The 23,427-nt window shown below is 43.6% G+C and overlaps 2 protein-coding genes across 4 annotated transcripts in view; one reads left to right on the forward strand and one right to left on the reverse strand.

The window, feature by feature from the left end:
* Positions 1-2,423: 2,423 nt before the first annotated feature.
* On the forward strand, positions 2,424-17,569 carry gprc5ba (G protein-coupled receptor, class C, group 5, member Ba). Of its 3 annotated transcripts, none has more exons than XM_015945613.3 (4): positions 2,424-3,078; positions 11,514-12,542; positions 12,742-12,887; positions 14,562-17,569. In XM_015945613.3, exons 2-4 carry the CDS (start codon positions 11,516-11,518, stop codon positions 14,604-14,606), a joined length of 1,218 nt encoding a protein of 405 aa, XP_015801099.3. In that variant the 5' UTR covers positions 2,424-3,078; positions 11,514-11,515; the 3' UTR covers positions 14,607-17,569. The 3 variants fall into 3 exon arrangements, with proteins under 3 accessions (XP_015801099.3, XP_015801101.3, XP_015801100.3); XM_015945615.3 differs by having other exon boundaries at positions 2,430-3,078; positions 12,742-12,863; XM_015945614.3 differs by lacking the exon at positions 2,424-3,078 and adding an exon at positions 8,676-10,724.
* Positions 16,892-23,427, reverse strand: part of iqck (IQ motif containing K) — a 35,500-nt gene continuing 28,964 nt past the window's right edge. The window contains exon 8 of the mRNA XM_070542076.1: positions 16,892-21,723. Coding sequence (XP_070398177.1) covers positions 21,704-21,723 — 20 coding nt within the window. The 3' untranslated portion in view covers positions 16,892-21,703. The remainder of the gene's footprint in view (positions 21,724-23,427) is intronic.

The raw sequence follows: 23,427 nt of genomic DNA on the forward strand, positions 1-23,427 counted from the left end.
GGAGCAGCGGGTCTACTCTGAGCCTCTCCCAGATCACCAAGCTTCTCACCCTATCTCTAAAGGAGAGCCAAGACACTCTGCAGAGAAAACTCTTTTCGGCCGCTTGTATCCACGATCTCATTCTTTCGGTCACTACCCAAAGCTCGTGACCGTAGGTGAGGGTAGGAATGTATCAACCGGTTAATCGAGAGCTTTGCCTTCTGGCTCAGCTCTCTCTTCACCACAGCAGAGTGGTACAATGCCCGCATCACTGCAGACGCAGCACCAATCCGCCTATATAACAACAACAACAACAATAATAATAATAATAAACCATTATTAAACGTTCCACCGTCACAAGACCTGATTTGGGCTTTTCAAATGCAATTTATTAATTACCAGAACATTATTTGTTAATTACATGTTGTTACTATAGGCTATTACATTGTAACTGACAAAAAATGTATAAAGTTGTACATTAAGTTAATCAAGCCAAACGTAGATTGGTTTAATCTGATAAAATAAATAAATAAAGTGTAAAGTTTAGTTTAGCAGCATTATTTTGATGACTTCGCATTAAAGAAAATCTGTCACGCGCCGTCTAACTTATGTCTGCACGTGACGGTTAATCTATAGAAAGACTGATTTGGGACCTGTGTAGCGCGAATAAGGTGTCCACATGTCAATAAATGATATTAAAGTGACATTTAAAGAGAGAAAGCGCAGTGAGGAGAGCTGTCACGTGCAGTGGCGGTTCTACATCGAATTACTCCCCGGGCGAGGCCCCCTTTGAGCGCCCCCCCCCCCCCCCCACCACCACCACCACCACCACCCCACCTGCATGAACACACGCATGTTTTCTACAAACAGGCATGTTTTATTAGAACAACTATTGAACATTAATTTTTCTAAGTTGCACATATTTACATTAATTACTATGAAGTTGTCAGAATGTAAATCACTATACATTATATACTGTATCAAAATATATAGAATCAACTATACAAAAACAAACAATAACTAAATATTAAGAATATATGAACATAATAGATAATAAATATTCTAAATAGCAAAAATATTTCACACATAACAAACTAAAGATAATCACTACAGCATTGCACTTAGAACAGAAAACACAAACTAAAATTAAAACCTAACCTTGATGCAACATCATCAATAATGTCATCACATGAAATCTGCTCCCCTACTGAGTGATTGATACTAATCAGAGCCAGGTTAGTGAGCCGCCCCTGAAACATAGGTGACCTCAGGTATGACTTGATCAAGTTTTGAAAAGCTCCTCTCAGCTTGAGCCACAGTGACTGGCAGAGCAGTCCAAAAGTTGGGGTAGATCTCCAATAGATCTTTATCATGATCCATAATATTTTAGAATTGCCTCTGAAATTGTAATTTAAACTGACATAAAAAACTGTAGATTACCAAAAATGCCAACTTTTACAGAACAAATCATGTAAAAAATAATCAGTGCAGCCATCTGCAATAAATAAACAGGATAGTTAGTGGTGACTGGGGTGTTTTCTTCAGCTTGTAGAATTGTTTTATTTATTATTATGTGAACATGATCAACATGTGTTTGTTGTTGTTCAGGCAGGCCACGGGCTGCAGAGAGCATTTAACAAATCCTAGTTTGAATCAGTAAAAAACGATTCAAGGACTTTTTTCAAACCATTTGAATATTTGTTTCAATATTTCAGCCCTATTAGCTCTGTTAGCAATTAGTTGACCGCATTTAACCGTTAAAATCCCAGTTAACTGGTTCAAATAATTGAAAACATGCATCATGAGAGCTACATACCTTTATCTTTCTCCTCTTTTTTCTTTTTTCCCCCTGAATGGGGCACCTGGTGGTTTTAGCTTTTTTATGTTCATCTCTTCTGTTTGGCTCTTGACTCAATAAGTTTCCTTTAGTCAGGACTAAACAATTTGACCTTGATGGGGGGGTGACCACAAAATCATTTTGTTTTTCCTTTTTTTATTCGGCCATTTCACACAATTCAGAGAAACCTGAAAGAATGATAGGCCTGTGTTTATGATATTATGAATGAAATATGGAAGAACGTTAAGATGTGATTGACTTTAGCCATCTTAATACAGTTGATTCAGCCCCTACCCGCTCATTTATTTGGGAAAGACGCAGAGGTGAATTCCCCCGCCGCACCCCTCCCCTTCCTGTTCTTCATAGACACACGGAGCACGTGAACGTTCAGCGCCTGCAGCTGCAGGGGGCGCCAACTTGCTGTTTCCAATCCAGACACTGTCATATGACAGATAATAGAAAACCTCGGTGCGGCGCAGATTTCCTGTTTTTTTTTTTTTTTTACTCCGCGCTTGTGCGCCCCTTTTGTGTCATGAAAAAATGCCGCCCCGGGCAACTGCCCTGTCTGCCCGTGCCTAAAACCGCTACTGGTCACGTGTGTGTGTGTGTGTGTGTGTGTGTGTGTGTGTGTGTGTGTGTGTGTGTGTGTATGTGTGTGTGTGTGTGTGTGTGTGTGTGCGTGCGGAAGCACAGAGGGGTTATCTTTACGCACGTTATGCGGAGCGCAGGTTGGAGAGCTGCAGCTGCGCGTGTCAGAGCGGACACCGAGCGGAGCGGCGGCAGCACACAGAACGGGGACCCGGTGGTTATGGGGCCACCGCTTGGGCACACCGCGGGGTTTCGACGCGTTTTGGCTCATTTTGAGGAAAACGACTCGGTCGTTCGTCTTGGGGTGTGAAAGTCAAAGATACGCATCGCTAAACAAAGGGTTCAAAAAGGATAAACAATTCCCCCATGCACATTTAGATTCCTCAGCCCTTCCTACGTCTCTTCCCATCCGCGTGGACTCGCGTCGGTGCCCGTTTTGCCCCTGAGGACCACGTCGCTACACGGGCGGGATCTCTCTGGCTGTAGACCCGGAGCAGGAGGACTCATCTGGGCACGAATCCATGCGGATGGAGAGGGGGGCAGGCAGAGGCGACCAACACGGCTCATCCCGAAATGCGACATTATCTTTGAACTACGATTATTAACAAAATAGCTGCCATATAAACGAACCAGCTGGGAACCCGTCTTCATTCTGATTTGTTTACATCAATCAGGTAGGTGCTGCTTCCATCCAGCTCCTAGAATACTGATTGATCCATACTGCAGGGGAGAGGGGGGATCCTTGAGGAAACGTGCGATATTTCTTCAGATTGGTGGGAATATCCCTGTGGGGATCATGATTTATTTTGTTCCTACTTAGATGATTTAGATTTTCAGGAGGGGTGTCACCACCAATAAGGGGCACATGCCTTGGAAAAAGGCGATGCACCAAATGCATGAAGGTGTGTGTGTGTGTGTGTGTGCAAAAATGCCAGGAAAACGCATATTTACGCACAGATAGATTCTGACCTTAATGGGACTCTAAACCGATCTGTGTAGGATGTGGTTGTGGACGTGGAACTGCACTGGCTTGGTTTTGTTATTGTTTTTTTTTCTCATGAGGATAAAATGTCTCATGGATGCATCCTCCATTTTAATCCCACGCAACACACACACTGGGGGTGTTTTAGGGCTGTCAATCTCTTCTCTGTCTTCTTTAGTGTGGAGGTTACATGTCACTCTATTTTTGGATCTCACACACTCAGTAACAATACTGCAGCTCCCTCAAACAAACACACTCTTCTGGAACCCCCAGGGACCCTCCCATGTTGTCTGTATTGTTTAGAGAAAGGGGTGTGTGCAGAAAAAAAGAAATAACCTGTGTCTGCATTTACAGTGCTGCAAAATGTATTTGCCCCTCACATATGTGTAGAGTGTTTGTTTTTGTTAGTGAATATTCAGATCAGCAGACATTTCAGATGACCTGAGTAACAAAACATGAAACTACCCAAACCAACATGACCCTGTTTGATAGAATAACTGATATATTAACAGCTTGATGTTGAGCTTGTTACAAAGGTGTCTGAATCCAGCTACAGCGGAGGGGTTTATAGCCTGTTTAAGGTCAAAGGTCATACTTTTTCTTTAAGATTATCTGCTAGAGCAGAATTCACAATTTCTACCAAAGCAGCCCAGACCACCACACTACCACCACCATGTTTGACTTTGTTTTTATTAAGTGCAGTGTTACTTTTACTTCGTGTATAGGGACACACACCTTTTAGAAGTCCCCCTAAACTCTAGAGATTCATACATGATGCTATTTGAGGACCCCCCCCCCCCCCCCACACACACACACACACACACACACACTAATTGTCGCAATCCACCGTAAAGCCAGTTTGGTTTAAATAATGTTTTCACCGTTAATAACAGACAAATTATTCATTTTAAGACAGCATTTTGTTATCTTTGCTTTATCTTTGGTACTGAAATTCATTAGCTGCTTTGAGACATTTGAGTCAGAAGAAAATCATCAAGGTGCCGTAGGTCAGCTTAGGATGTCACCTTTACCATTCCTCCCACTCCAGCTTCATGAAGAAAAGTCCGAATCCCAAGATGTTCGTCTTAAATGTCCAGATGAGGGAATTCAAAAGGGTCGTTTTTATGGAAATTATTGTCAGTAATTTGTTCATGTCAGTATTTATATTGTTTATGGGTTTCTAGCTGCTCAAGTCTATTTCTATATTCTGTTTTCCATCATTAATCAATACTCAGCTGAGCAGAGTTGTTTACAGTCAGACTGTGTATTCATGAGTTAGTTAGCCTTCTCCAGGGATTAGATGGCTAACAGTGTCCTCCAGGCTGATGCCGCATGTGTGGATTATTCAGTGACTCTGTTTCTTTATGGAGCCTCTCCATGTGAACATGATACAGCTCCGTGTGAGTCGTGTTGTCATTTACTCAGGAACTTCCCTGCTTCTGCACTCAGACGTGCAATGCAATGGTGTTCACGATCCCAACCGCTCCTCCCAAATAGGGACTCACACACACACACACACACACACACACACACACACACACACACACACACACACACACACACACACTTCCTGATCTAAAATGGAAGACGCCTAAGTGGAACACATGACACCGGAGGTCTGAGGGTATCAGTCCAGGATCCAGATGCCGTCACATCCGAGCGGTCATCTTTTGAGATACATTGATATGGGGGAGGGGAGGGAGGGAGTTTGGGGGAGAGGGGGGATTAAATTATACATCGGTGCAGTTAATTGCCGAGTCAATTAGCATATGGTCTTGCTGTGAGCCCAGTCACATGATAATGAGGCATAATTGGGGTGGTGAGGGATTTTTGAAGAGGCTGGAGAAAAATACTTGCACAGTTGGTTTCATCATGATGGTACCCAGGAGGCTGGTGCAGCAAATAAATGTCTTCTTTTATTATTTGTTATCTTCCTTCTATCATAGGTGAGAATGCTCTATTTCTCTGAGACATCCACAACAATGTCCCTGAAAGGATCTTAGGGGTGCAAACACAGCATCTAAACAGCACATCTTTGCACAAGGAACCCTTATATGCTGGTAACCATGCACATTCACACCTACGATGAGTGTAGACTCACCAGTTAACCTAGCAAGCATGTTTTTGGAGGGTGGGAGGAAGTCAGAGTGCTCGTGGTAAACCTACGCAGGCAGAAGATAGAAACCCTTTCCAACACGATCTGGGATTTAAGCCAGGGACATTATCACTGTTAAAGATGCAAAACACCACACCGCCATGCAGCCTCTTCATTTAGAGTCCAGATTATCTCTCTACATCTACTTTAAGGTCATTAGAAGTGCAGTCCCTCAACCTGTTCTGATAGAAACCACTGGGATCGTTTACATAGAACAAGAGGAATTAACTTAAAAAAATCTGATTTTCCTGCATTAGCTGGGCCTTTTAGGTTTCAACCTTTCTAGAGAGGAATTAAAAAAGTCAGATCAACATTCCTCTATTGCTTTCCTCCTAATTGTTCCTTTGTAGCAACGTAAATCAGCCTTTCTCACTTCAGACTCTGGAGGAAGCTTAAGCTCAAACTGACAAGCTGCTTTCATTTATGATTGATAAATCAGCTATTAGGTAATCCCAGATGACCTGCTCCCCTCTCCGTGAAACCATTTGCATACTTATAAACTCTTTTATAAACCCTCCCCACCCCCCACCCTCTCTGGCACTCCACTTCTGTCCAAACAGATGGATAAAAGGAAGGACGAAATCAAGTCATCAAAATGCAGTACTGCTTCCAATCGTTATTACAGTAATTAGACAGCATCTGGTTGTGTAACGTTTGATAATTTTAGAAGGCCGTAATTGTTCTGGACTGATGCTACATCACCCCACTCCCCCACCCCCACCATACACGTCTGTCCAGCCTGGAGCACATCTGAATGATTGTGCTGCACATTCACCCTCTCATGCTCGGCCAGAGATCCATGCTGCACAGTCTTCACCTTCAGACTTGCATCCTAAACACGCTCACATGCATTTTACATGCCACTAAAGTGCTTGTTACACACAAACAAGCATGTAGAAAAGCACCATATGAGGAACAAGTGCTTTGTAACTTTATGAACCTCTGAAGCCAGCTGACTTGTTGGCATTGAGGAATATGATGCCTGGGAAACAGCAGCCATGCAGCAGAAATGACCAGCGCTTCCCCTCCATTACATAAGAAACACAGCAAGAATAAAGGCAAACGAGAGGAGGAGGAAGAGCCAGAAGGATCCAAAATGGAAGGGAGTGTTTCTGGGATTAGACAGTGGGGATGAGGAGATGTGTGGAGTTAGGATGTTCACAGCATATTTTCAGTGTAGCACAGGGCTCAGACGGGAGCTCTGAGGGAGGAATGGCTGTGAAATCAGAGTGGAGAGTTTTAAATACAGAAAAAAAATGCTGAGAGAGAGAGAGAGAGAGAGAGAGAGAGAGAGAGAGAGAGAGAGAGAGAGAGAGAGAGAGAGAGAGAGAGAGAGAGAGAGAGAGAGAGAGAGAGAGAGAGAGAGAGAGAGAGAGAGAGAGAGAGAGAGAGAGAGAGAGAGAGAGAGAGAGAGAGAGAGAGAGAGAGAGAGAGAGAGAGAGAGAGAGAGAGAGAGAGAGAGAGAGAGAGAGAGAGAGAGAGAGAGAGAGAGAGAGAGAGAGAGAGAGAGAGAGAGATGAAGGCAGCTTCTCTGTAAAAGCCAGAGGGTCTTTCTTTTCTCTTTCACGACTCAGTCTGAGGAGAGCATGCACCGTGTGTGCTGTCTGGGATTTTACACATGCATGTTCATCTTCGTGTGAGTGTGTGTTTGGTCTTCCGACTCACCAGTTTGCACAAGTCACACTCAAAAAGCAGCCAGTGTAACCATCTGCACAAGTGGGAATGACAGGATGGGGGAAAGGGTGAGTCAAAAAGTCACGAGGGTCCAGCTTCGTCTCCACCGAGCGGCTTTGCTGTTTTTGTCTGCAGGAAAGGACCGTGGTGAAGAAACACAGAAAGATCATGGAGGGAGCAGTCTGAGGTTCTGCCTCTTCTTCTCTGCTTTAGAGATTTAGAGATCGCATCAGGAAAAAGAACAAGTCAGAGGTGTTTTGGTGCCACTTATTAAGGTTAATGTGCCAAAAAGATGATTCGTCACTCTTAGAGGCACGACTGACGTTCATCGACCATAACAATCCATCAGAGGAGTTTCTGAGGCTGTAAAAGGATACAAAAATAGCTTTAAATGATGAATATCCATAAAAACATAACAGTATCATTGTTGTGCCTGCTGGGGTATTCTATGAAACCCTTTAAATTTCATAAAGATGTAAACAACTGCTGCTTTAGAAATGTTTTAAATAGACTGGGAGCAAGCACACGCACACACACACACACACACACACACACACACATCAAAACCATACATATCGTGGGCCAGTTATGCCGACAGCAAACCTTATAATCAGGTTTCTGATACGTAAAAATAATCTTTTATATCTACTGCAAAAATACCTTTGATGAGGTTTAAATAATCCAGTTAGTTGTCAACACATCAACATGAAATCACTTTGATCAGCGATGGACATTTACTGCTATTTAGAAGTGCATTTCTGCAATTATTGCATTCTAGGTAGCTTCCTGAATGCTCTCAGTTTGAATAAATTAACTTTTATTCGTTAGGATTGATGAGCTAACAGCTAGTTAAGAAACTGTATCACTCAGTGCGGTGATATGCGCACTGACCAACATCAAAGTCGATCCAGGTCAATTTTGTTGAAAAAGCTGGGACCCTAACTCTAACCCTCTTTATCCTAGTTTTCATACGCTTTAGAAAACCGGCCTTTCAAATAAAGTTTGTTCCACTCTGGAACAGTAGTGGCGACACGCCCCTTTTCATCTCGGCTTTCTTTCGGTTAGCTCATTGCAACACAAGCAGTAAACAGAAGCTGGCAGGAGTGAAGCAGATGGAACTGAAACAGGATGTGCACAATGGCTGAAGGACTGTACAACAACGCTGCAGCACAGCTTATTTGGTACCTACTGTCCTGTTGTATGGTGTTACACGTGTTGCTTTGTGATGATGGTCTTTTCAGAAGACCGCTTCCATGGTGTCATCACTTCTGGAATGTGAGCGTCTAACCTGTATTAGCTTGACTGATGCATTTACATGCAGAGTTTATTCGGATTGCTACCGCATTATCTGGGTCTTCAGGTCGATTAGAAAGCGTTTGCTGTCAGCCCGATTAACGTGTTTTCATGCAAACCGATGTGAGTCTCTTTCGGGCAATAATTCGGTTTTCTGGTGGACTTGTAAACTGCTCCTTAAAAAATGACCATTTCTAAAGTTTCCAGGTGAAACCAATTAGAATATGGTGCAAAAGTCCATCATGTCATTAATTCAACTCGGACTGAGAGACCATCTAAAAGCTCAGCAACACTTTGCAGGTGTTCTGCATTCATTAACTGATTAGAGACACTTTGAGTCAAGAATACTGAACCTTTTCACAATATTATAATAGTCTGAGATTTTGAATGTGGGGGTTTTCATCAGCTGTAAGCCATAATCATCACAATTATATCAAATAAAGGCTTGAAATATCTGGATTTGCATGTAATAAGTCTATCGCACACATTAGTTTCACCTTTTAAGTTGAGTTACTGACATAAATGAACATTTGCACAATATTCTCATTTTTCTAGTTTCACGTATTCATGCAACATTATTTTATTAATGTTTTCATCATCATCAGTTTGACATCACAAAACTATGGTTAATTAAAATCATTCATATCCCCACCAGGGATTTCTTAATGACAACAATTCAAGAAATTTGAGTAGCTCTGACATTTAACTCGTTCACTGCCATTGACGACTAAAGTCGTCATTTGCATTTTTTTACTGTTTGAAAATCGGAACGAGCCCCCGCGCTGAGAGAACAAACATCTCAGCCCTGAAGCCGATCTTCATCCGCATATGTCACACGTCACGTGATCAGGAAGCAGAACTTCCATGTGTTAGGAGATCGTTTTGGGGCGTTCCTGTAAAAAAAGTGAGGCGCGAACCGGAAAAGCGTCTGCCGATTACAATTCGACAACGGATTATGAAAGAACGGATAATGCTGAAAACACGCGGATTCTTCCTGATGTAAGAGGCGAGTCTCCGCTTTGTTTTGGCGTCGACATCATCCTAGCGCGCAACATTCTGTGACTCTTAAAAAAACAGTAAAAACGGTGAGAAACGCTGGCAGCGAAGGCCGTTAGCGATCAGGAAACGGCTGGCAGTGAAAGAGTTGAGATCCGTGAAGTTTTGTGGCAGCAGCAAAACATTTTGGACTTGATTTCACACAGACTGGCTGTTAGCTTATCAGTCCTGAAGGACAGTAAAGCAAGTATTAATCATTTTTACACCAAAACACTCTTAAAAATGGTTACAATGTTCCTTTGGTTCTACATTTTTATAGCATCTTTTTGTTACACAGATATGAACTAATTGCTTCATTTATGTTACTGGGGAAGTGCTCATCAAACTTACAACTATCTGAGCGTAAATAGCCGTAAGTATGTCGATTATAGCAGGAAAATGTAGTTACATCCTCAGTCCCTAGGCTGACTGAGAGTCACCTTCAGATAAGACGAGGTTGTCGCTAAAGCGCGAGAAGACCAGAGTGTTAGTAACGGAGCTGACTACTAAAGGATATAAAAGAGAAACTAAGCATAAACACACAAAATTAAAAGAAATTACAAGTTTTATTCTCTTAAAGATTCATTAACAGATTATTTGTACTCCTAATTTTCCCACCATTTTCTTATATGAAATTGAACAAATCATACAAGGAAAAGCAAATCTGAGCGCAGCTACTCCAAATATTAGCTCCGTTGAACTTTTGCAAGTCTTGTTTCTTGTGTGGAAATAAAACCTTTGCAGAGTTTATCTTCTCATTCTGCCCTAAACAAGTTGCACTCAGGACTGAATCTGAGACCAGGTTGCTGTTTATCTGATCCAGAAACTCTCCCCCGACAGTCTGACCGTGTAACTCACTCTGACTTAATGTTATGGAGCCAGAACATGAAGCCAGAAATATCCGGTGTCCTTTATGCGGCATGCAAATACTGTGAGCAGGCTATTTGTGGAGCCTGGTAAATTTGTCGTGTTGAAACGACGGTGAGGCTAAAGCACCCTGAAGTAACCAGACTGAGGTTCAGCTTTGAGCGCGGAGAGGAAAGGCAAAGAGCTTGTGTGTACGAGGCAGCTTGGAAGGAAGGTCTGAAAGCTTTGTGACAGCGACTTGGCAGGAGGACATGTTTGTGTGTGCGGCGCCTTTAAATACACATCAGCCTCCCATAAAACACGCTGCTTGTCAGGTGAGATGACAGCACTGATCACCTCAGCAAAGCCCACAATTACAATGAAACGTGTATCTCTGCGTGTCTCAGCTGAGACGAACAGCCCTAGCAGAGGAAAGCAGGTGGGCTGATTGTCCTAATGTGTTTTCGTTCTTCTCACAGAGCCACTTCAAAAATTACAAACAAGGATTTGTACTTTTGCCCAAGGCATGTAGTTCTTGTGTGTGTGCATCGTCTCGCACCTTGCTAGATGCTCCTAGATCCCTGGTAGTGACTCTAACTGCGTGTACCTCTATTTCCCCCCCAGATCATTTTTTTTCTGATGCTTCTGTCTCAGTTCTCCAGCAGCAGGTTCACTGAATGGGACTGAATTACATGCACACATAAAAGTGTCTCACAATCCCGTGGTTCCTCTACATTACACAGAGAATTAAACGGAGGCTGGGTCTGAACTCTTCCAGTTTGTGAATGCATTTCTGTCTTTGTGTGTGGGTTGTTTTCTTTGTTTGAAGATCTAAAATGGTTTCATGGGTCTGGTCTTGAGCTGCTGTTGGAGAAACAGGGTGTGTTTAATTTATGAGTGCAGAGAGATTTCAGTCCTTCACCCTTTATGAACCTCAGACTTCTGTTTGCTCTAAAGCAGCAGAAGCTGGTTGCTGTGTTTATGATTGCTGCAGAAATGAGTGGCAGCTCTGCTCTGAAGCTTCCCAAACATTTATGACTCATTGTGTGTGTGTGTGTGTGTCCCCCCCTTTCTGTTCTCTGCTGCTATCTCTTGTTCTATCTCCTCTCCTGTTGATCTCTCAGAGATGGCGTTCCGGTCTGTCCTCCTGCTGCTGCTGGCTCTTGGTCTTCATACCAGCGGTCAAATTTTGGCTGAATCCGAGCCTCTCCCAACAGGCTGTGGCTGGGGCCTTGGGCGTCCATACACCCTCCTCTGTGACCTGGACTCCATTTGGGGTGTAGCTGTTGAATCCGTGGCTGCTGGAGGGACCCTGACTGCCATCTTGCTTGCTCTAGTCCTGCTGTGCCGTTTACGCCACATCAGTGAAGGCGAGAAGCGCAGTGGTGTGGGACCCATTCTCCTGCTGCTCCTGGGCATCCTGGGCTTGTTTGGCCTCAGCTTCGCTTACCTGATCGAGCAGGATGAGTCTCTCTGTCTGATCCGCAGGGCCTTGTGGGGTCTTCTTTTTGCTGTCTGCTTCTCCTGCTTGCTGGTTCAGGGCATTCGGCTGCGCAGGCTGGGCCGGGAGCGTCGGAGTCCGGGTGGATGTGCTCTAACTAGCCTGGCATTGGGATTGAGTGCTGTGCAAGGGATCATTGCTGCTGAGTGGCTACTCCTGACCGTGCTGCGGGAGGGGAGAGCTGCCTGTCAGTACCTGCCTTTGGACTTCTCGTTAGCCTGCAGCTACGTGCTAGCCCTGCTGCTGGCGGCTCTTACAGCCGCTTCCTTGGCCCTGTGTGGGAAGACACGTCAGTGGCGCTGCAATGCTATCTGGCTGCTCTTGACCTGCCTGCTGTCCCTGCTGTTATGGGTGGCCTGGGTGGGCCTCTATCTGTATGGCAACGCCTGGCTTGACAGGTCCCCCGAGTGGAATGACCCGACTCTTGCAGTAGCTTTGGTAGCTCAGGGCTGGCTGCTGCTGATCTTCCATGCCATTCCTGAATCCCATATCTGTATGAGACCTCCTCCGCAACCCACCGCTCCAGACTACTTTGATACATCCCAGAACTCAACACGGATGAGGGAGACGAGCTTTGACGAAGATATCCCTCTTTCTCACCGGCAGTTTGTGGAGAACCAGGGCTACGGATACAACGATGAGAACACTGCAGGTACAGGACAGGCAAAAAATGTGTGAACAGCTTGTAGGAGAATGTAGGCCAACGTGAGTAATAGAACATTGGGAAATGCTATATCTAGGAAGCTAGAAATAGGTTCAGAAGATTTTGTGTTGTGTGGGAAGTGCTTCTTTCTACACTCAAGAGAAAACGAGAAGCTGTGAGTTAAAGTGAAAATCTTGTTACATTCCAGGCTTGAGGAGCGGTGGAGGTGCAGGTCAGCACAACAGTAACACCGGTGCCAGGCCCAGTGCTCCCTTCCGTAGCAACGTCTACCAGCCCACAGAGATGACCATGATCCTGAATGGGGGAGCGGTGAGTACATCCTCCCAGTCGCAGGTACACGTCGCTCACACGTCTCTCAGCCATCCGATCATACCGACAAGACTGCATGCACATTCGTGCCTTCTGGACCACGAGTCATTGCACAAGAATGAGGGAGCGGTGTGTGTTTGCATGCCCATGTGTCTGTTGGACTTCTGTGGGCACATGCATGGATGGGTTTGTCGCATGAGGTCAGTCATCTCACGGTGGTTTGTTTGAGAGTCTGAGGGGAGCCTCGATGTGTTTAAATAACAGGTGAATGTTATCTGTCAGCTGAGTAATGCAGCCGTCTGACGCACTGTCACACTCTTCATTTTACAGGGTGAGTGTGTACATTCTGGCTGGCACAGGTGAATGCCTTTCCAGCTGTAAACTTAAGCCTGCCGCACAACCCACATCCTCCAGCTACAGTTTACAGTTATGGAACTAGATTTAGCCCAAAAAGACGTCTTAGGCAGTTTTGCATTAAACATCATTCCTTTGCACAAGGCTGATCTGAGTGAGCGACATGCTGGTGATACTCAGAAAGCAACAGTTCACAGAAAAAGGAACATATTCAGCACAGGAACTGGCTTTGAGCATTAAACTAAAGATCAAGCGGTGGCTCAGAAGATACAGTGGGTTCAGAATCAGAACCAGAAGAGTTTTATTGCCAGATGCGCGAGAAATCCCAACATTAGGAAATTGCTGCTTGGTGCAAAAAGAAAGATAAAAATAAGAGATAGGCAAATAAAGTGGCAATATTTAGAGAAATGGCTACTACATACAAGACAGTGTAGGCACTGATCAGAGCAGAACAGTTCAGGTGCAAACAACACAAGGTCATGTGACTGAAACCAAGCGGCTGGAGTGGACGGTCCTAGGATTGTCATTCATGAGTCCAACTGCAGAGGGGTTGTCCATCAGTTACAGGGTTGGTGGTTCTAAAGCCTAGCTGATGCTTCAGTGCCGAGACACTCAACGCCATCATCTGCCTTGCGAGGGAAGTTAAACCAGAAAGCAGTGTAAAACTTCTGGACACTTTCAAAGTAAAAGTCACGTGCAGATTTCCACTTGCTTAACTAGAATAAACAGAAAGTCCTCACCTGTGACTGGGCGTGACCAGCTGCGTGGAACGCTTTAGCCGGCGTTTTACGTCTGAAAAACTCCCGATGAGAAGGGATGCTGATGCAGGTAAAACACGTTACGCTACGTGCTGCCTATGCATCCATTGGAATGCTGGAGTTTATGCCTACAATCATATCTTATGAAGTTAAACAATATACATGCACAATATTAGTGGAACATGGAATCACAATATTTATTGAAGTCTCTAATGCGTATTTTGTGATAAATCTAGGTGTTCTGTCGATGCTCACATTACTTTGTGCTGCTGAAGACATTTAAGGGAGTGAGGCTCCAGCTGACATGAGAACACGTTTTTGAAATGTTGATGTTGCAATATAGACGCGTTTTTATTACAGTGTGTAGCTTGAAATAAAAACTTTTTTCACATGCAAAAAATATAGACAGTAAAAGTGGAGCTTGCGTGTGTTTGTTAGTCTGCAGGACTCGTACAATCAGGCAAAGTGAAAAATAGCTTATCGAGGCTAATTCCACCAGCATGTTAAAGGAATCAATACAAGCAAGTGCATTTTATGAAGCTGTGCAGGCTGTTATCATTTACAGACCTATTTTTTCCATCTGCAGGTGCCCTCCGCCCCTCCCACCTACACGGGAAGGCAGCTGTGGTGAAAGGAGGATATAGCGACAGAATATTAGGAGAATAGGTTGGAGGGATTGAGGAGAGTGAGGGGTTCCAGGACTTGGGGTCCACCCGGTTGGATGGAACTTTCTGCAGCATGGACGCCTGCAGGGCTCTTTCACTCTGTGTACAGACTCTAACACTGAATCTGTGCCAATCAAGTATTGAATGAATGTGATTGTGAGAGCGAGGCATGGAGGACAGAGCTAAAACCTTTCCTGCTTACAATGAACTCTTGAAACATGTCCAGTCATGAGGAAAAAAAGAACGACACAACGCACACTGACTCAGATCTGAAATTATCTTTGGTTTGCTCCGCTGATTCTCCAGCATCCCTGAAAACTGTGAAATCTTTTGCTTCGTGCTGATCGGGCAGGATGTGATGTGTGCTGCTCCTTTACAGTGCTGGTGCTCACATGGAAACATTTGGCTCTGTCCTCCATCCATCCACATTAAACACACGTAAACAGAGCACACGGACAACTGTACAGCTCCAGCACCGCCCCCTTAAAAATAATTCAGCCTCTGTCGGTGTCTATGTACAGTAAAATGAATGGAGAAAGTGTGTGTGTGTGTGTGTGTGTGCGTGCGAGCGTGTGTGTTTGTCACAGCTCCCCAACAAGCCCCGGCCTTTTCCTCCTCTTCTCTCTCTGTTCCTGATCTGCACTGTCTGTTGTTATAAAACATAGCTCTCCTCCCACCTGCATGGACCCATTGCAAACACAAAAACTGTGACGCCCTACCTGGCAACCACTGAACATACACTCCACCTGTACAGAGGGATCACATGCTGCCACTGAACTGCTAGATGTACGAAGGAGCAGGGTGGGACGTGATTGGATGAGGAGGCGGTCAGTCATCTGCAAAAGGGGAGGTGGGGTGGGTGCAGCAATGTAGGTCAGACCGCTGCTCTCCCACATCTCCAGTGGCCACTGGCGGATCGGAACAACCAGGAGAGACTGTCACTTTGGATCAGCAGGAAACAGAGCGAGGAAGTTCAAAAGAGAGGAAAAAAAGTGTCTCGCTTTTCTGTCTGTGTGCATACGTGGATTGTGATTTTCTGAGCAACAAAATTCAAGTTCTGATGCTGAATTCCCACACGTGGTGTGGAACAACAGAAAAAAAACGTGAGTGACAGAATATAAATAAACAGCTGTGGCTGGAGATATTTTGGAGCTGCTGAAAGATGAGATTTACACTGTGGAGAAGAAAGAGGAGGGTCAAATATAAGGGAAGGAGAAGGAAGGTCAGAGGGGGGGAAATCTCCTTCAATCAGCCTCCACTGTGTGAGAAAACCGCTCTAACCGCTCTCGAGTCCCTTTGTGCACAAAGGAGCTGCTCCTTTATACCCTCTAAACTCCTCTCCTCCTCCTCCTCCTCCTGCTTCTCTGTGGTCAGTGCCAATAAAGACTCCTCGTTTCTTTGGAGTTTTGATTTACACTTTTCTCTCATCGTGGCACCAGCTATCACCAGAGGAACTGTGTACATATCAGTGCTATAAAGCTCTGCTTACCTGTTTTCCTTTTATATTTTTAAATTGTAGGCCGAGTTTAGACACAGCAAACTTATTTTTACTTCCTTTTTAATAATTGGTTGCTTTATGTTCAAACTTTGCCTTTTGATCCATATATGCTTTTATTTTTCTCTTGCTTGCATCTTTTATTTTTAGCTTTTTCTGATTTATTTTATTTTGCCAAGACTAAATTTGCTTTTTAGTATTTTAGTTTGATAAGGTTCATGGATTTTACGGGAGCTGTCATATACAAGACTTTATGTTGGTTTTACTTTCTGGTTTAACTGAGGCAGAGGAGGAACAAACATATTTTGAGGTTGTTTTTTTTTTGTTGTTTAGATAAAATACACTAGCTGTGAATAACTTTGGCACTTCATGCAGTAAACAAACTAGCTGCTGATACCCTATGGGGGTGAAATTTAAAATCAGGGTAGGGTGGGTAGGTTATATTAAATTTAGACCCACTAACCACCAGTTAAATGATCCTTGAAATTCGTCTGACCTGGGGTCGGCCCTTAACTGCTGCTGTGTTTGTCTGACACTGGGACTAACTCTGAAACAGGACTGCTACTTGCAGGCCAGCCTCAGACCCAAACACAGCTCCCTCTTCCAACTGTGCTTGGGCCACACCTGGTCCCAAACAGATCCACGCAAGAACTGCCCTCAGGGTTTTCAATACTCGACTGTAAGTTTCAATCCTCAGAGTTAAGGACGGATGTTTGAATTCTTGTGACGTTTTCACTTAATGTGGACAAAACAGAAAAAAAGATGAACAACATGATGTGACTTCGTACATTTTGCACTCGTCAACTACCTATCCGTGCATGCTTCTCACCTTTTCTACATATAAGATCTTTCTCAGACGTACTTTTGGATACTAACCATTTATGTAAGGGTCATGTGACAGAAATCATAACTTCAGTGTATATCAAATGACACCCGTTGATGTCTGTGCTTACAAAAACACAAAAGGGTTGCTTGTTGTGACATCAAGAGAATAAAACCAGGGGTCGGTCCAGAAGAGTGTGATCTTCAGGACCTAATAACAAATTTCCTCTGTGTGGGTTTGAAGACTTGAGGGTTTTTAAAAAAGCAAATCTTCCGACTGATATTGTCTCTGTGTTAAAACCAAGTAGACTGTGGTGAAATTTGCACAAAACTTCTATGTTGAGTTTGATGTCCCAGGGGTGACCCATCCTTCCTGGGCTCGACGTGTCCTTGCCTGTCCGCTCCTGATTTGTCTTGCCGTCAGACTGTTCCGGGGGGGGGGGGGAGCTAGCAGGGATAATATTGGTTTTCACAGTTATGACAGTGCAGTGATGCAGCATGCAGATGTATAGAAACTTAATTCCTTGATTAGAAAAAGAAGAAAAAAACCAACTAACTGTTGTTTCTGTAACCAATTCAGGAAAAAAGTTCAATAAAGGTGTCATGTTTGTAGTTAACTGTCCCTGTTTTATTACACTGAAAGTGGAACTCAGATGAGAAATACTGTATTTTTTATTCTACACAAGACACAACACTAAAGTTTTTTTAAATGACTATTTTGTATGCACAGGTGCATACAGCTTTTCCACTGTCTCAAGCATTAAACTTATACTGGCAGATTAAAATTATTATAGGTGTGGAACCCTCATTAGAAATGAATGCCTTGCAAGTCGTACTCTGGGGAGCAAAAAGCTCAGATGCACTTGTTTCAGGAACTAGCAGAATGCCTCGTCAGGGGAGAGCTTAACACAGCAGGATCTGGACTCTTATTTCCTGATATTTGGACATCTCTCCTTGGATTGGATAAGAGCAAAGGGACTACCACTGACTCTGTTAGTCCTGTGACACAAATTATTTATGTTCTACAAATAACTCAAGCCTGGAGGTGTTCTGCTGTGTTGTGAAGTTGCCAATGCTAACGGCTAGCTTCTATTAGCCGAGATGTTCTCTGCTGTTTCCTGGATGCTAAACCAACAACAGCCTTCCCCGTCATGAGTCAAGATTGGCGAGTCCATGACTGTTTAGTGACAGTGTGACGTAGATCTGTCTATTTTCTATCAGAAGCTAATGCAGGAGATAGGTGTAGGAGACTATTTTCATGTTCAGCCAGCATGAAAAACTCTGAGTGACAAATTATAATCAGAAATAAACATTCAAAATTTTTTCCAGTGTTCCACACCTTTAAATTATTTAAGGTAGAATTCCAATACCACACTAAGACACCAGCCTATAAGCTACAAAAACATAAAAATAATTACACGAATGTGTATACAGCAGAAATCGATGGGACTACAGCTCCTGATATCCATCTCAGATAGTTTTTTTATTAGATTTGTAACTTAAAAGCCGACACCATGGGGCAAACGCCATCTGATTTCAATCAACAGGTGATTAACAGGCTTCTGGAGAATTTGACGAGCTGCTGCACAGGTGAATCAACTGTGTTGGAACAGGGAAACAACAAAAAGGACATTTTTGGGAAATTTGGGAAGACGGGAGCGATTGGAGGGCGACCCGCACCCATGGAGAGCACCGTCCGTATGGAGACCTTACAGACTGGGACGCTACTCAAGGTGAATCGCAAGCTGGACAATGTTCTAGCTGCTATACCGGTATTAGTGCGCAAAATGGATGTCATCTCGGAGAGGGTCACCGGACGGTGTGGAGATGTTTAAAACCTAAATTGGCTTCAATGGAGGACTTGAATGATCAGTTACAGACTGAAGACAGAGAGGAAAATTATCTCAGCCTGACCCAAACAAAGTCTTGTTATCCAAATCTGACGCCATGGCAGCCCTGAGATGCCAACAACAAACCCCCACGAAGGAATGCAGACAGATGCTGTGAAAACCCGACCTACCCCCCCTCGCCCCGCCTTCGGATTGGTGGACTTCAGCCTGGCGAGGTCATCAACCTGCAGGAGTCAATGTGCTCTGCGCTCCTCCCAAGATGTCCCTTCCACCTGTGGCTACAGTGGCCGAGCGCCATAGGGCTGCTCTCGCTGGAGAAACAGGATCCCAGCCCCCCCTATTATGTGATGTTGTGTTGTGTTATCTGCTTCTTATCTGTTTGAGGTGTTTTTTTGCAGAGCAAAGCTGCCCTCCTGGTGGGAGAGTAGCAATGAAGTGCCTTTTTTCCCCCCTCCTCCCGAATCAATTCCTCATGTTACCCTTTTATCTCTCTACTAAGGTAGTGCGACTCGGGGTTGCAAATGACCACAGTCACCAATTCTTGTCATGTGTCTTGCCCAGTATGTCTGATCTCTGAATTGTGTGTACTGAAACTCTAATTTCCCTCTGGGATTAATAAAGTTTGATTGATTGAAGATGCAGGATACCTGCCCTCTAGGACGAGTTTGACACCCTTGGGAACCGAATTCAGGAAGGAGGAAGTTCCCATTGACTCCCATGTTAAAAATGCTAACTTCACAGCAGAAATAAACATGTTTACAGCCAGGGACAAAACACATTTTAGGTTTGATAGGTCTAGTTTACAGTAATGACAACTCTGAGGGGTGGTGAATCTTTTTGTAACTCATGTCCATTTGATTGACAGGTAGCAGATGACTCGAGCTATCAGTACTAGCACTAGCAGCTTACCTCCTGCTTTCTCCAGGGAAGGCCTCAGTCTAGGCCTCACATTAAAAGTGTAACTGCATGTTGGTAGTAGAGTTGCTCAACCATGGCTTTCTGGCTAAAAGCCAACCTCCATTAGCTTTGCTTAGCTAAGACAGCTTGTAGCTTCATTGGCTCAGAGTCTGATGGGTGTCAATCTTCTGCCCTCACCCTCAGTAACAGGGTCTTGCAGCTCCGTTTTTCTATTTTCCAGGAATGACGAGACACGTAATGTGGCCAATATAGCGGTGGTGGGAACCTACAGGTGGCAGCATGGAGGGTTCATCCATATCATTGAATGGTTCACACCGAGTGCAGGTTTCCGTATAACATCCGTAGAAGGAAACGTGTCTTCTACCATGGCATCGCCCAGAGACCTAGACCCGCTCCCATGTATTCTAGATCTGCTTTTCATGGTCATATGTTACGAAGCCACCAATATTTTTCAACAACTGGGCATCATTTAATTCATTTTCAACAACATTTGGATGAATACTTCCAGAGATTAACGGTAAAAACTACACATTGTATCTTAAAAAACCTCTAAATGCTTGAGTTTTAATGCCTAACTCAAGGATCTCTGTGTGTAGACAGAACTGTAACCTACACCTCCACATCTGGGGCTGAAGTCCGACCCGGTTCTTCTCAGGCTACGACCACCCGGTTCCACCTTCTCTCAGGGGCTGTGTGATCTAGGTGCAGTGTTTCAGTGTTGCCAGACTCTGTGGAGCTGGCTCCAGCATCCGATGTCGTCCAACATAAAACCTGTTTTATCATCTTACCCAATGCCAGCTGTCTAGCAGGTACCCACATACCTGAGATACATTTTGACCCTACTAACGTCTCATCCAGAGGAGGAGACAGCCAAGAAATCCTTCCATTACCAAAACCAGAGAGCACTATCTCAGGTAGACTTGTGGCGAGGTGGAAATATGCCAGAAATGCACTTTACTTTCAGAGTTTCTGAAGTCAGAACAGCACCGTTATAACTTGGACAGTTTTAGTTTGGTGTGACAGAGATCAAAGATGTGCAAAGTCAGATGAGCAGCATGGGGCTTTTTCTCTTTTGCAAATCAGATTTTATGAGCTTTCCACAGTTGATCCGTGACGAGTGAGATGATGCTTGATCATCAGCACGAAGCAGATAGCTGAAAGTATTAGAACTTGACTAGCAAGCCATCCTTCTGGCACATGGAACCATACAGAGATAAAAGAAAACATTAACAATATATATTGTCTAAATTCATGCCTATGTACTGTAATTTTAGGAAATATAAGCTGAATATTCAGCTATGCTGCTCTATGCAGACAGCCTGCTGTGATCTCAGTGAGAATTGAAACAGCTTCTATGCTCCGATTCGCTGGCAAAGTAATTTCCTTTCCTCATGAACAGATCTGAAAACGAAGTCACCAATCGTTCTGGTTTAAAATGAAACGATGAGTCCGTTTGTTAGACAGGGACATATAAACAAAAGGACCAAGGAAATATGGCTGTTTTAGAGAGATGTAAGCTGGAAGAGCCAAGAGAAAATATTGGGTCTGTTGCAGGAGGTTTCCACTCTTGACAGCATTATGGGAGCGGAGCTATATGGTGTTCATTTGTTGGGGAAGAATCATGAAGGGGAGCGATCAATCAAACCGGCGATAGGAGCAATAAAATGATTAGACATTAATCTCTGGACGTAAATTCTTGCTCCTTCCATCTTCTGCTGGTTAGAGCTTTACAGTGACTGATCACTGGTCAGTTTGTTCTCAGAAGAACAATAATTATAATAATTAAAAGCCTTTAAACACAGAGCCAAGCACTTCATTTAACTACTACCAGATTAGTTTAAGGTTTCCAGTGAGGTGGAGTCAAAGATGTTCCAACAGCTTCATGGACAGCCAGGAAATAACTCAATCGTGTGATTGACCTTTCCTTCCCTTTGAACGGGGGTGGGGTGGGGGTCCCACTCACCAACTTCAGGGGTCATCAAGGGGGGGGGGGGCTTTCTGGAACATTCACCATCAAAGAAAGAGAGAAAGAGTAGGATTTATTTGGTATGTTGATCTGCTTTTAAGGCAAATCTAAAAATACATAAAAATGTGGCCAAATGTATGTACATTAAGTTTGCTGGTACTTAAAGATCAAGTCACCCCCTACAAGAAACTTACTCCACTCCCACTTCATGTTTGAAAAATGCAACAAATGTGGTTGCCTGGCAGACCGAGAGGGCGTAGCCGCTAATAAATACACACAAACAGGCTCACAACAGCATTGTGACATCATAATGTACCAGCTAATGTCATAGTGTACCTCTTAGCCAATAGCAATGGCAGACTGAAATTCAATTGTAGTGCAGAGTTTTTACCTGACGATGGCGCAACACTGATAGTTTTAGGAAGAATATTTAAATTCTAACTAAGATGCACTAAAGTGCAAAATTATTATTTACACATATTTACAGCATGATTAGACACTAATTTATATAGTTTACCAGCAAAAAAAAGTAGATTTGGGGGTGACTTGCTCTTTAAGTGTTTGTGCTGCTGTAACAAGTGAATTTCCTCACTCTGGGATCGATAAACTCTATTCTATTCTGAATAGCTGATAGAAACTCTAAACGAATATCAAAGTAATTTCTATGTTCAGGAATGTGGTTCTTATAAAAAATAAGGTCATATGAAAACTATTTTGTTTCGCCTGTCAGATTTTACATTTGTACGCCCTCAAGTTACATTGGAAAAACATAGTTTTTCATAAAGATACTGGCCAGACTCTGCATGAAAATGGTAGAAATTCAGTACACTTTAGCATCTATATAGAAAAGAATTGGGTTCAGTTTTTCACTTTGTTAAGGAATTTTGTCTTGAATCATTATAGAAAACCAAACTCTCTCCTCTAAACAGTGAAGAACTACGTGATTAGCTGTATTTTGTTCAACTTTGTGTTTGCAGCTGCAGCAAAAAGTCTGAGCCATATATCCGAGCCCCACATGTTTCTAACTAACATAGCAACACTAAAGTCATGGGAACTTATGGTGAACAGGATCGTAGCGAGCTGGATGCGTGACTGGAGCAGTATGGCTAACTGTATTAAGGAAAGATGAAGTCACTTGTGAAAGACACAACACGCTTAAAGGTTGGATCTAAAACACGATCCACATTTTCCTGCAATTTATCCACCTGACACCAGCAGAGCTCCAGCATCGGCTGGCTTGGTAAGCTACTGATTAATATTTTTCCGTAGTTTTATAAACTCAGCAATAAAACTGGCAGCTTATTGTTTTATTGTTCTGTAGATTCTTGATTTTTACTGCACAGCAGCCTGATGCAGCTAGCAGAGTTAGCTGCTATGTGAACACATCACAGAGATAAAACACGTACGCAATACAAGTAAATAAATGGTACGACTTATTAGAGTTCCAAGCCCAACGGGCAGGGAACCCTATTGTTTTTGTATAGATTTTTCATTATTTTTCCGGCATTATTCTTCTCCGCTAATTCCATATGGGCGCAGGAGCCAGAAAATGCCAAAAAAAATCTGACATGGCGGTCTGGTAGAAAATCCTGACCGCTACTCAGATTCAAAAATTCATAACCAGCAATCACTAGGTGGCGCTGTTGCGGAGGTCAATGCATTTCAGCTACTAGCTCCCAAACCATAGGCCCTACAGTCAAAAACTTTATATGTGCTTGATCCTTGGATGATTCTGC

This window comes from Nothobranchius furzeri, chromosome 12, assembly GCF_043380555.1.
Source record: "Nothobranchius furzeri strain GRZ-AD chromosome 12, NfurGRZ-RIMD1, whole genome shotgun sequence".
Classification (NCBI taxonomy): domain Eukaryota; kingdom Metazoa; phylum Chordata; class Actinopteri; order Cyprinodontiformes; family Nothobranchiidae; genus Nothobranchius; species Nothobranchius furzeri.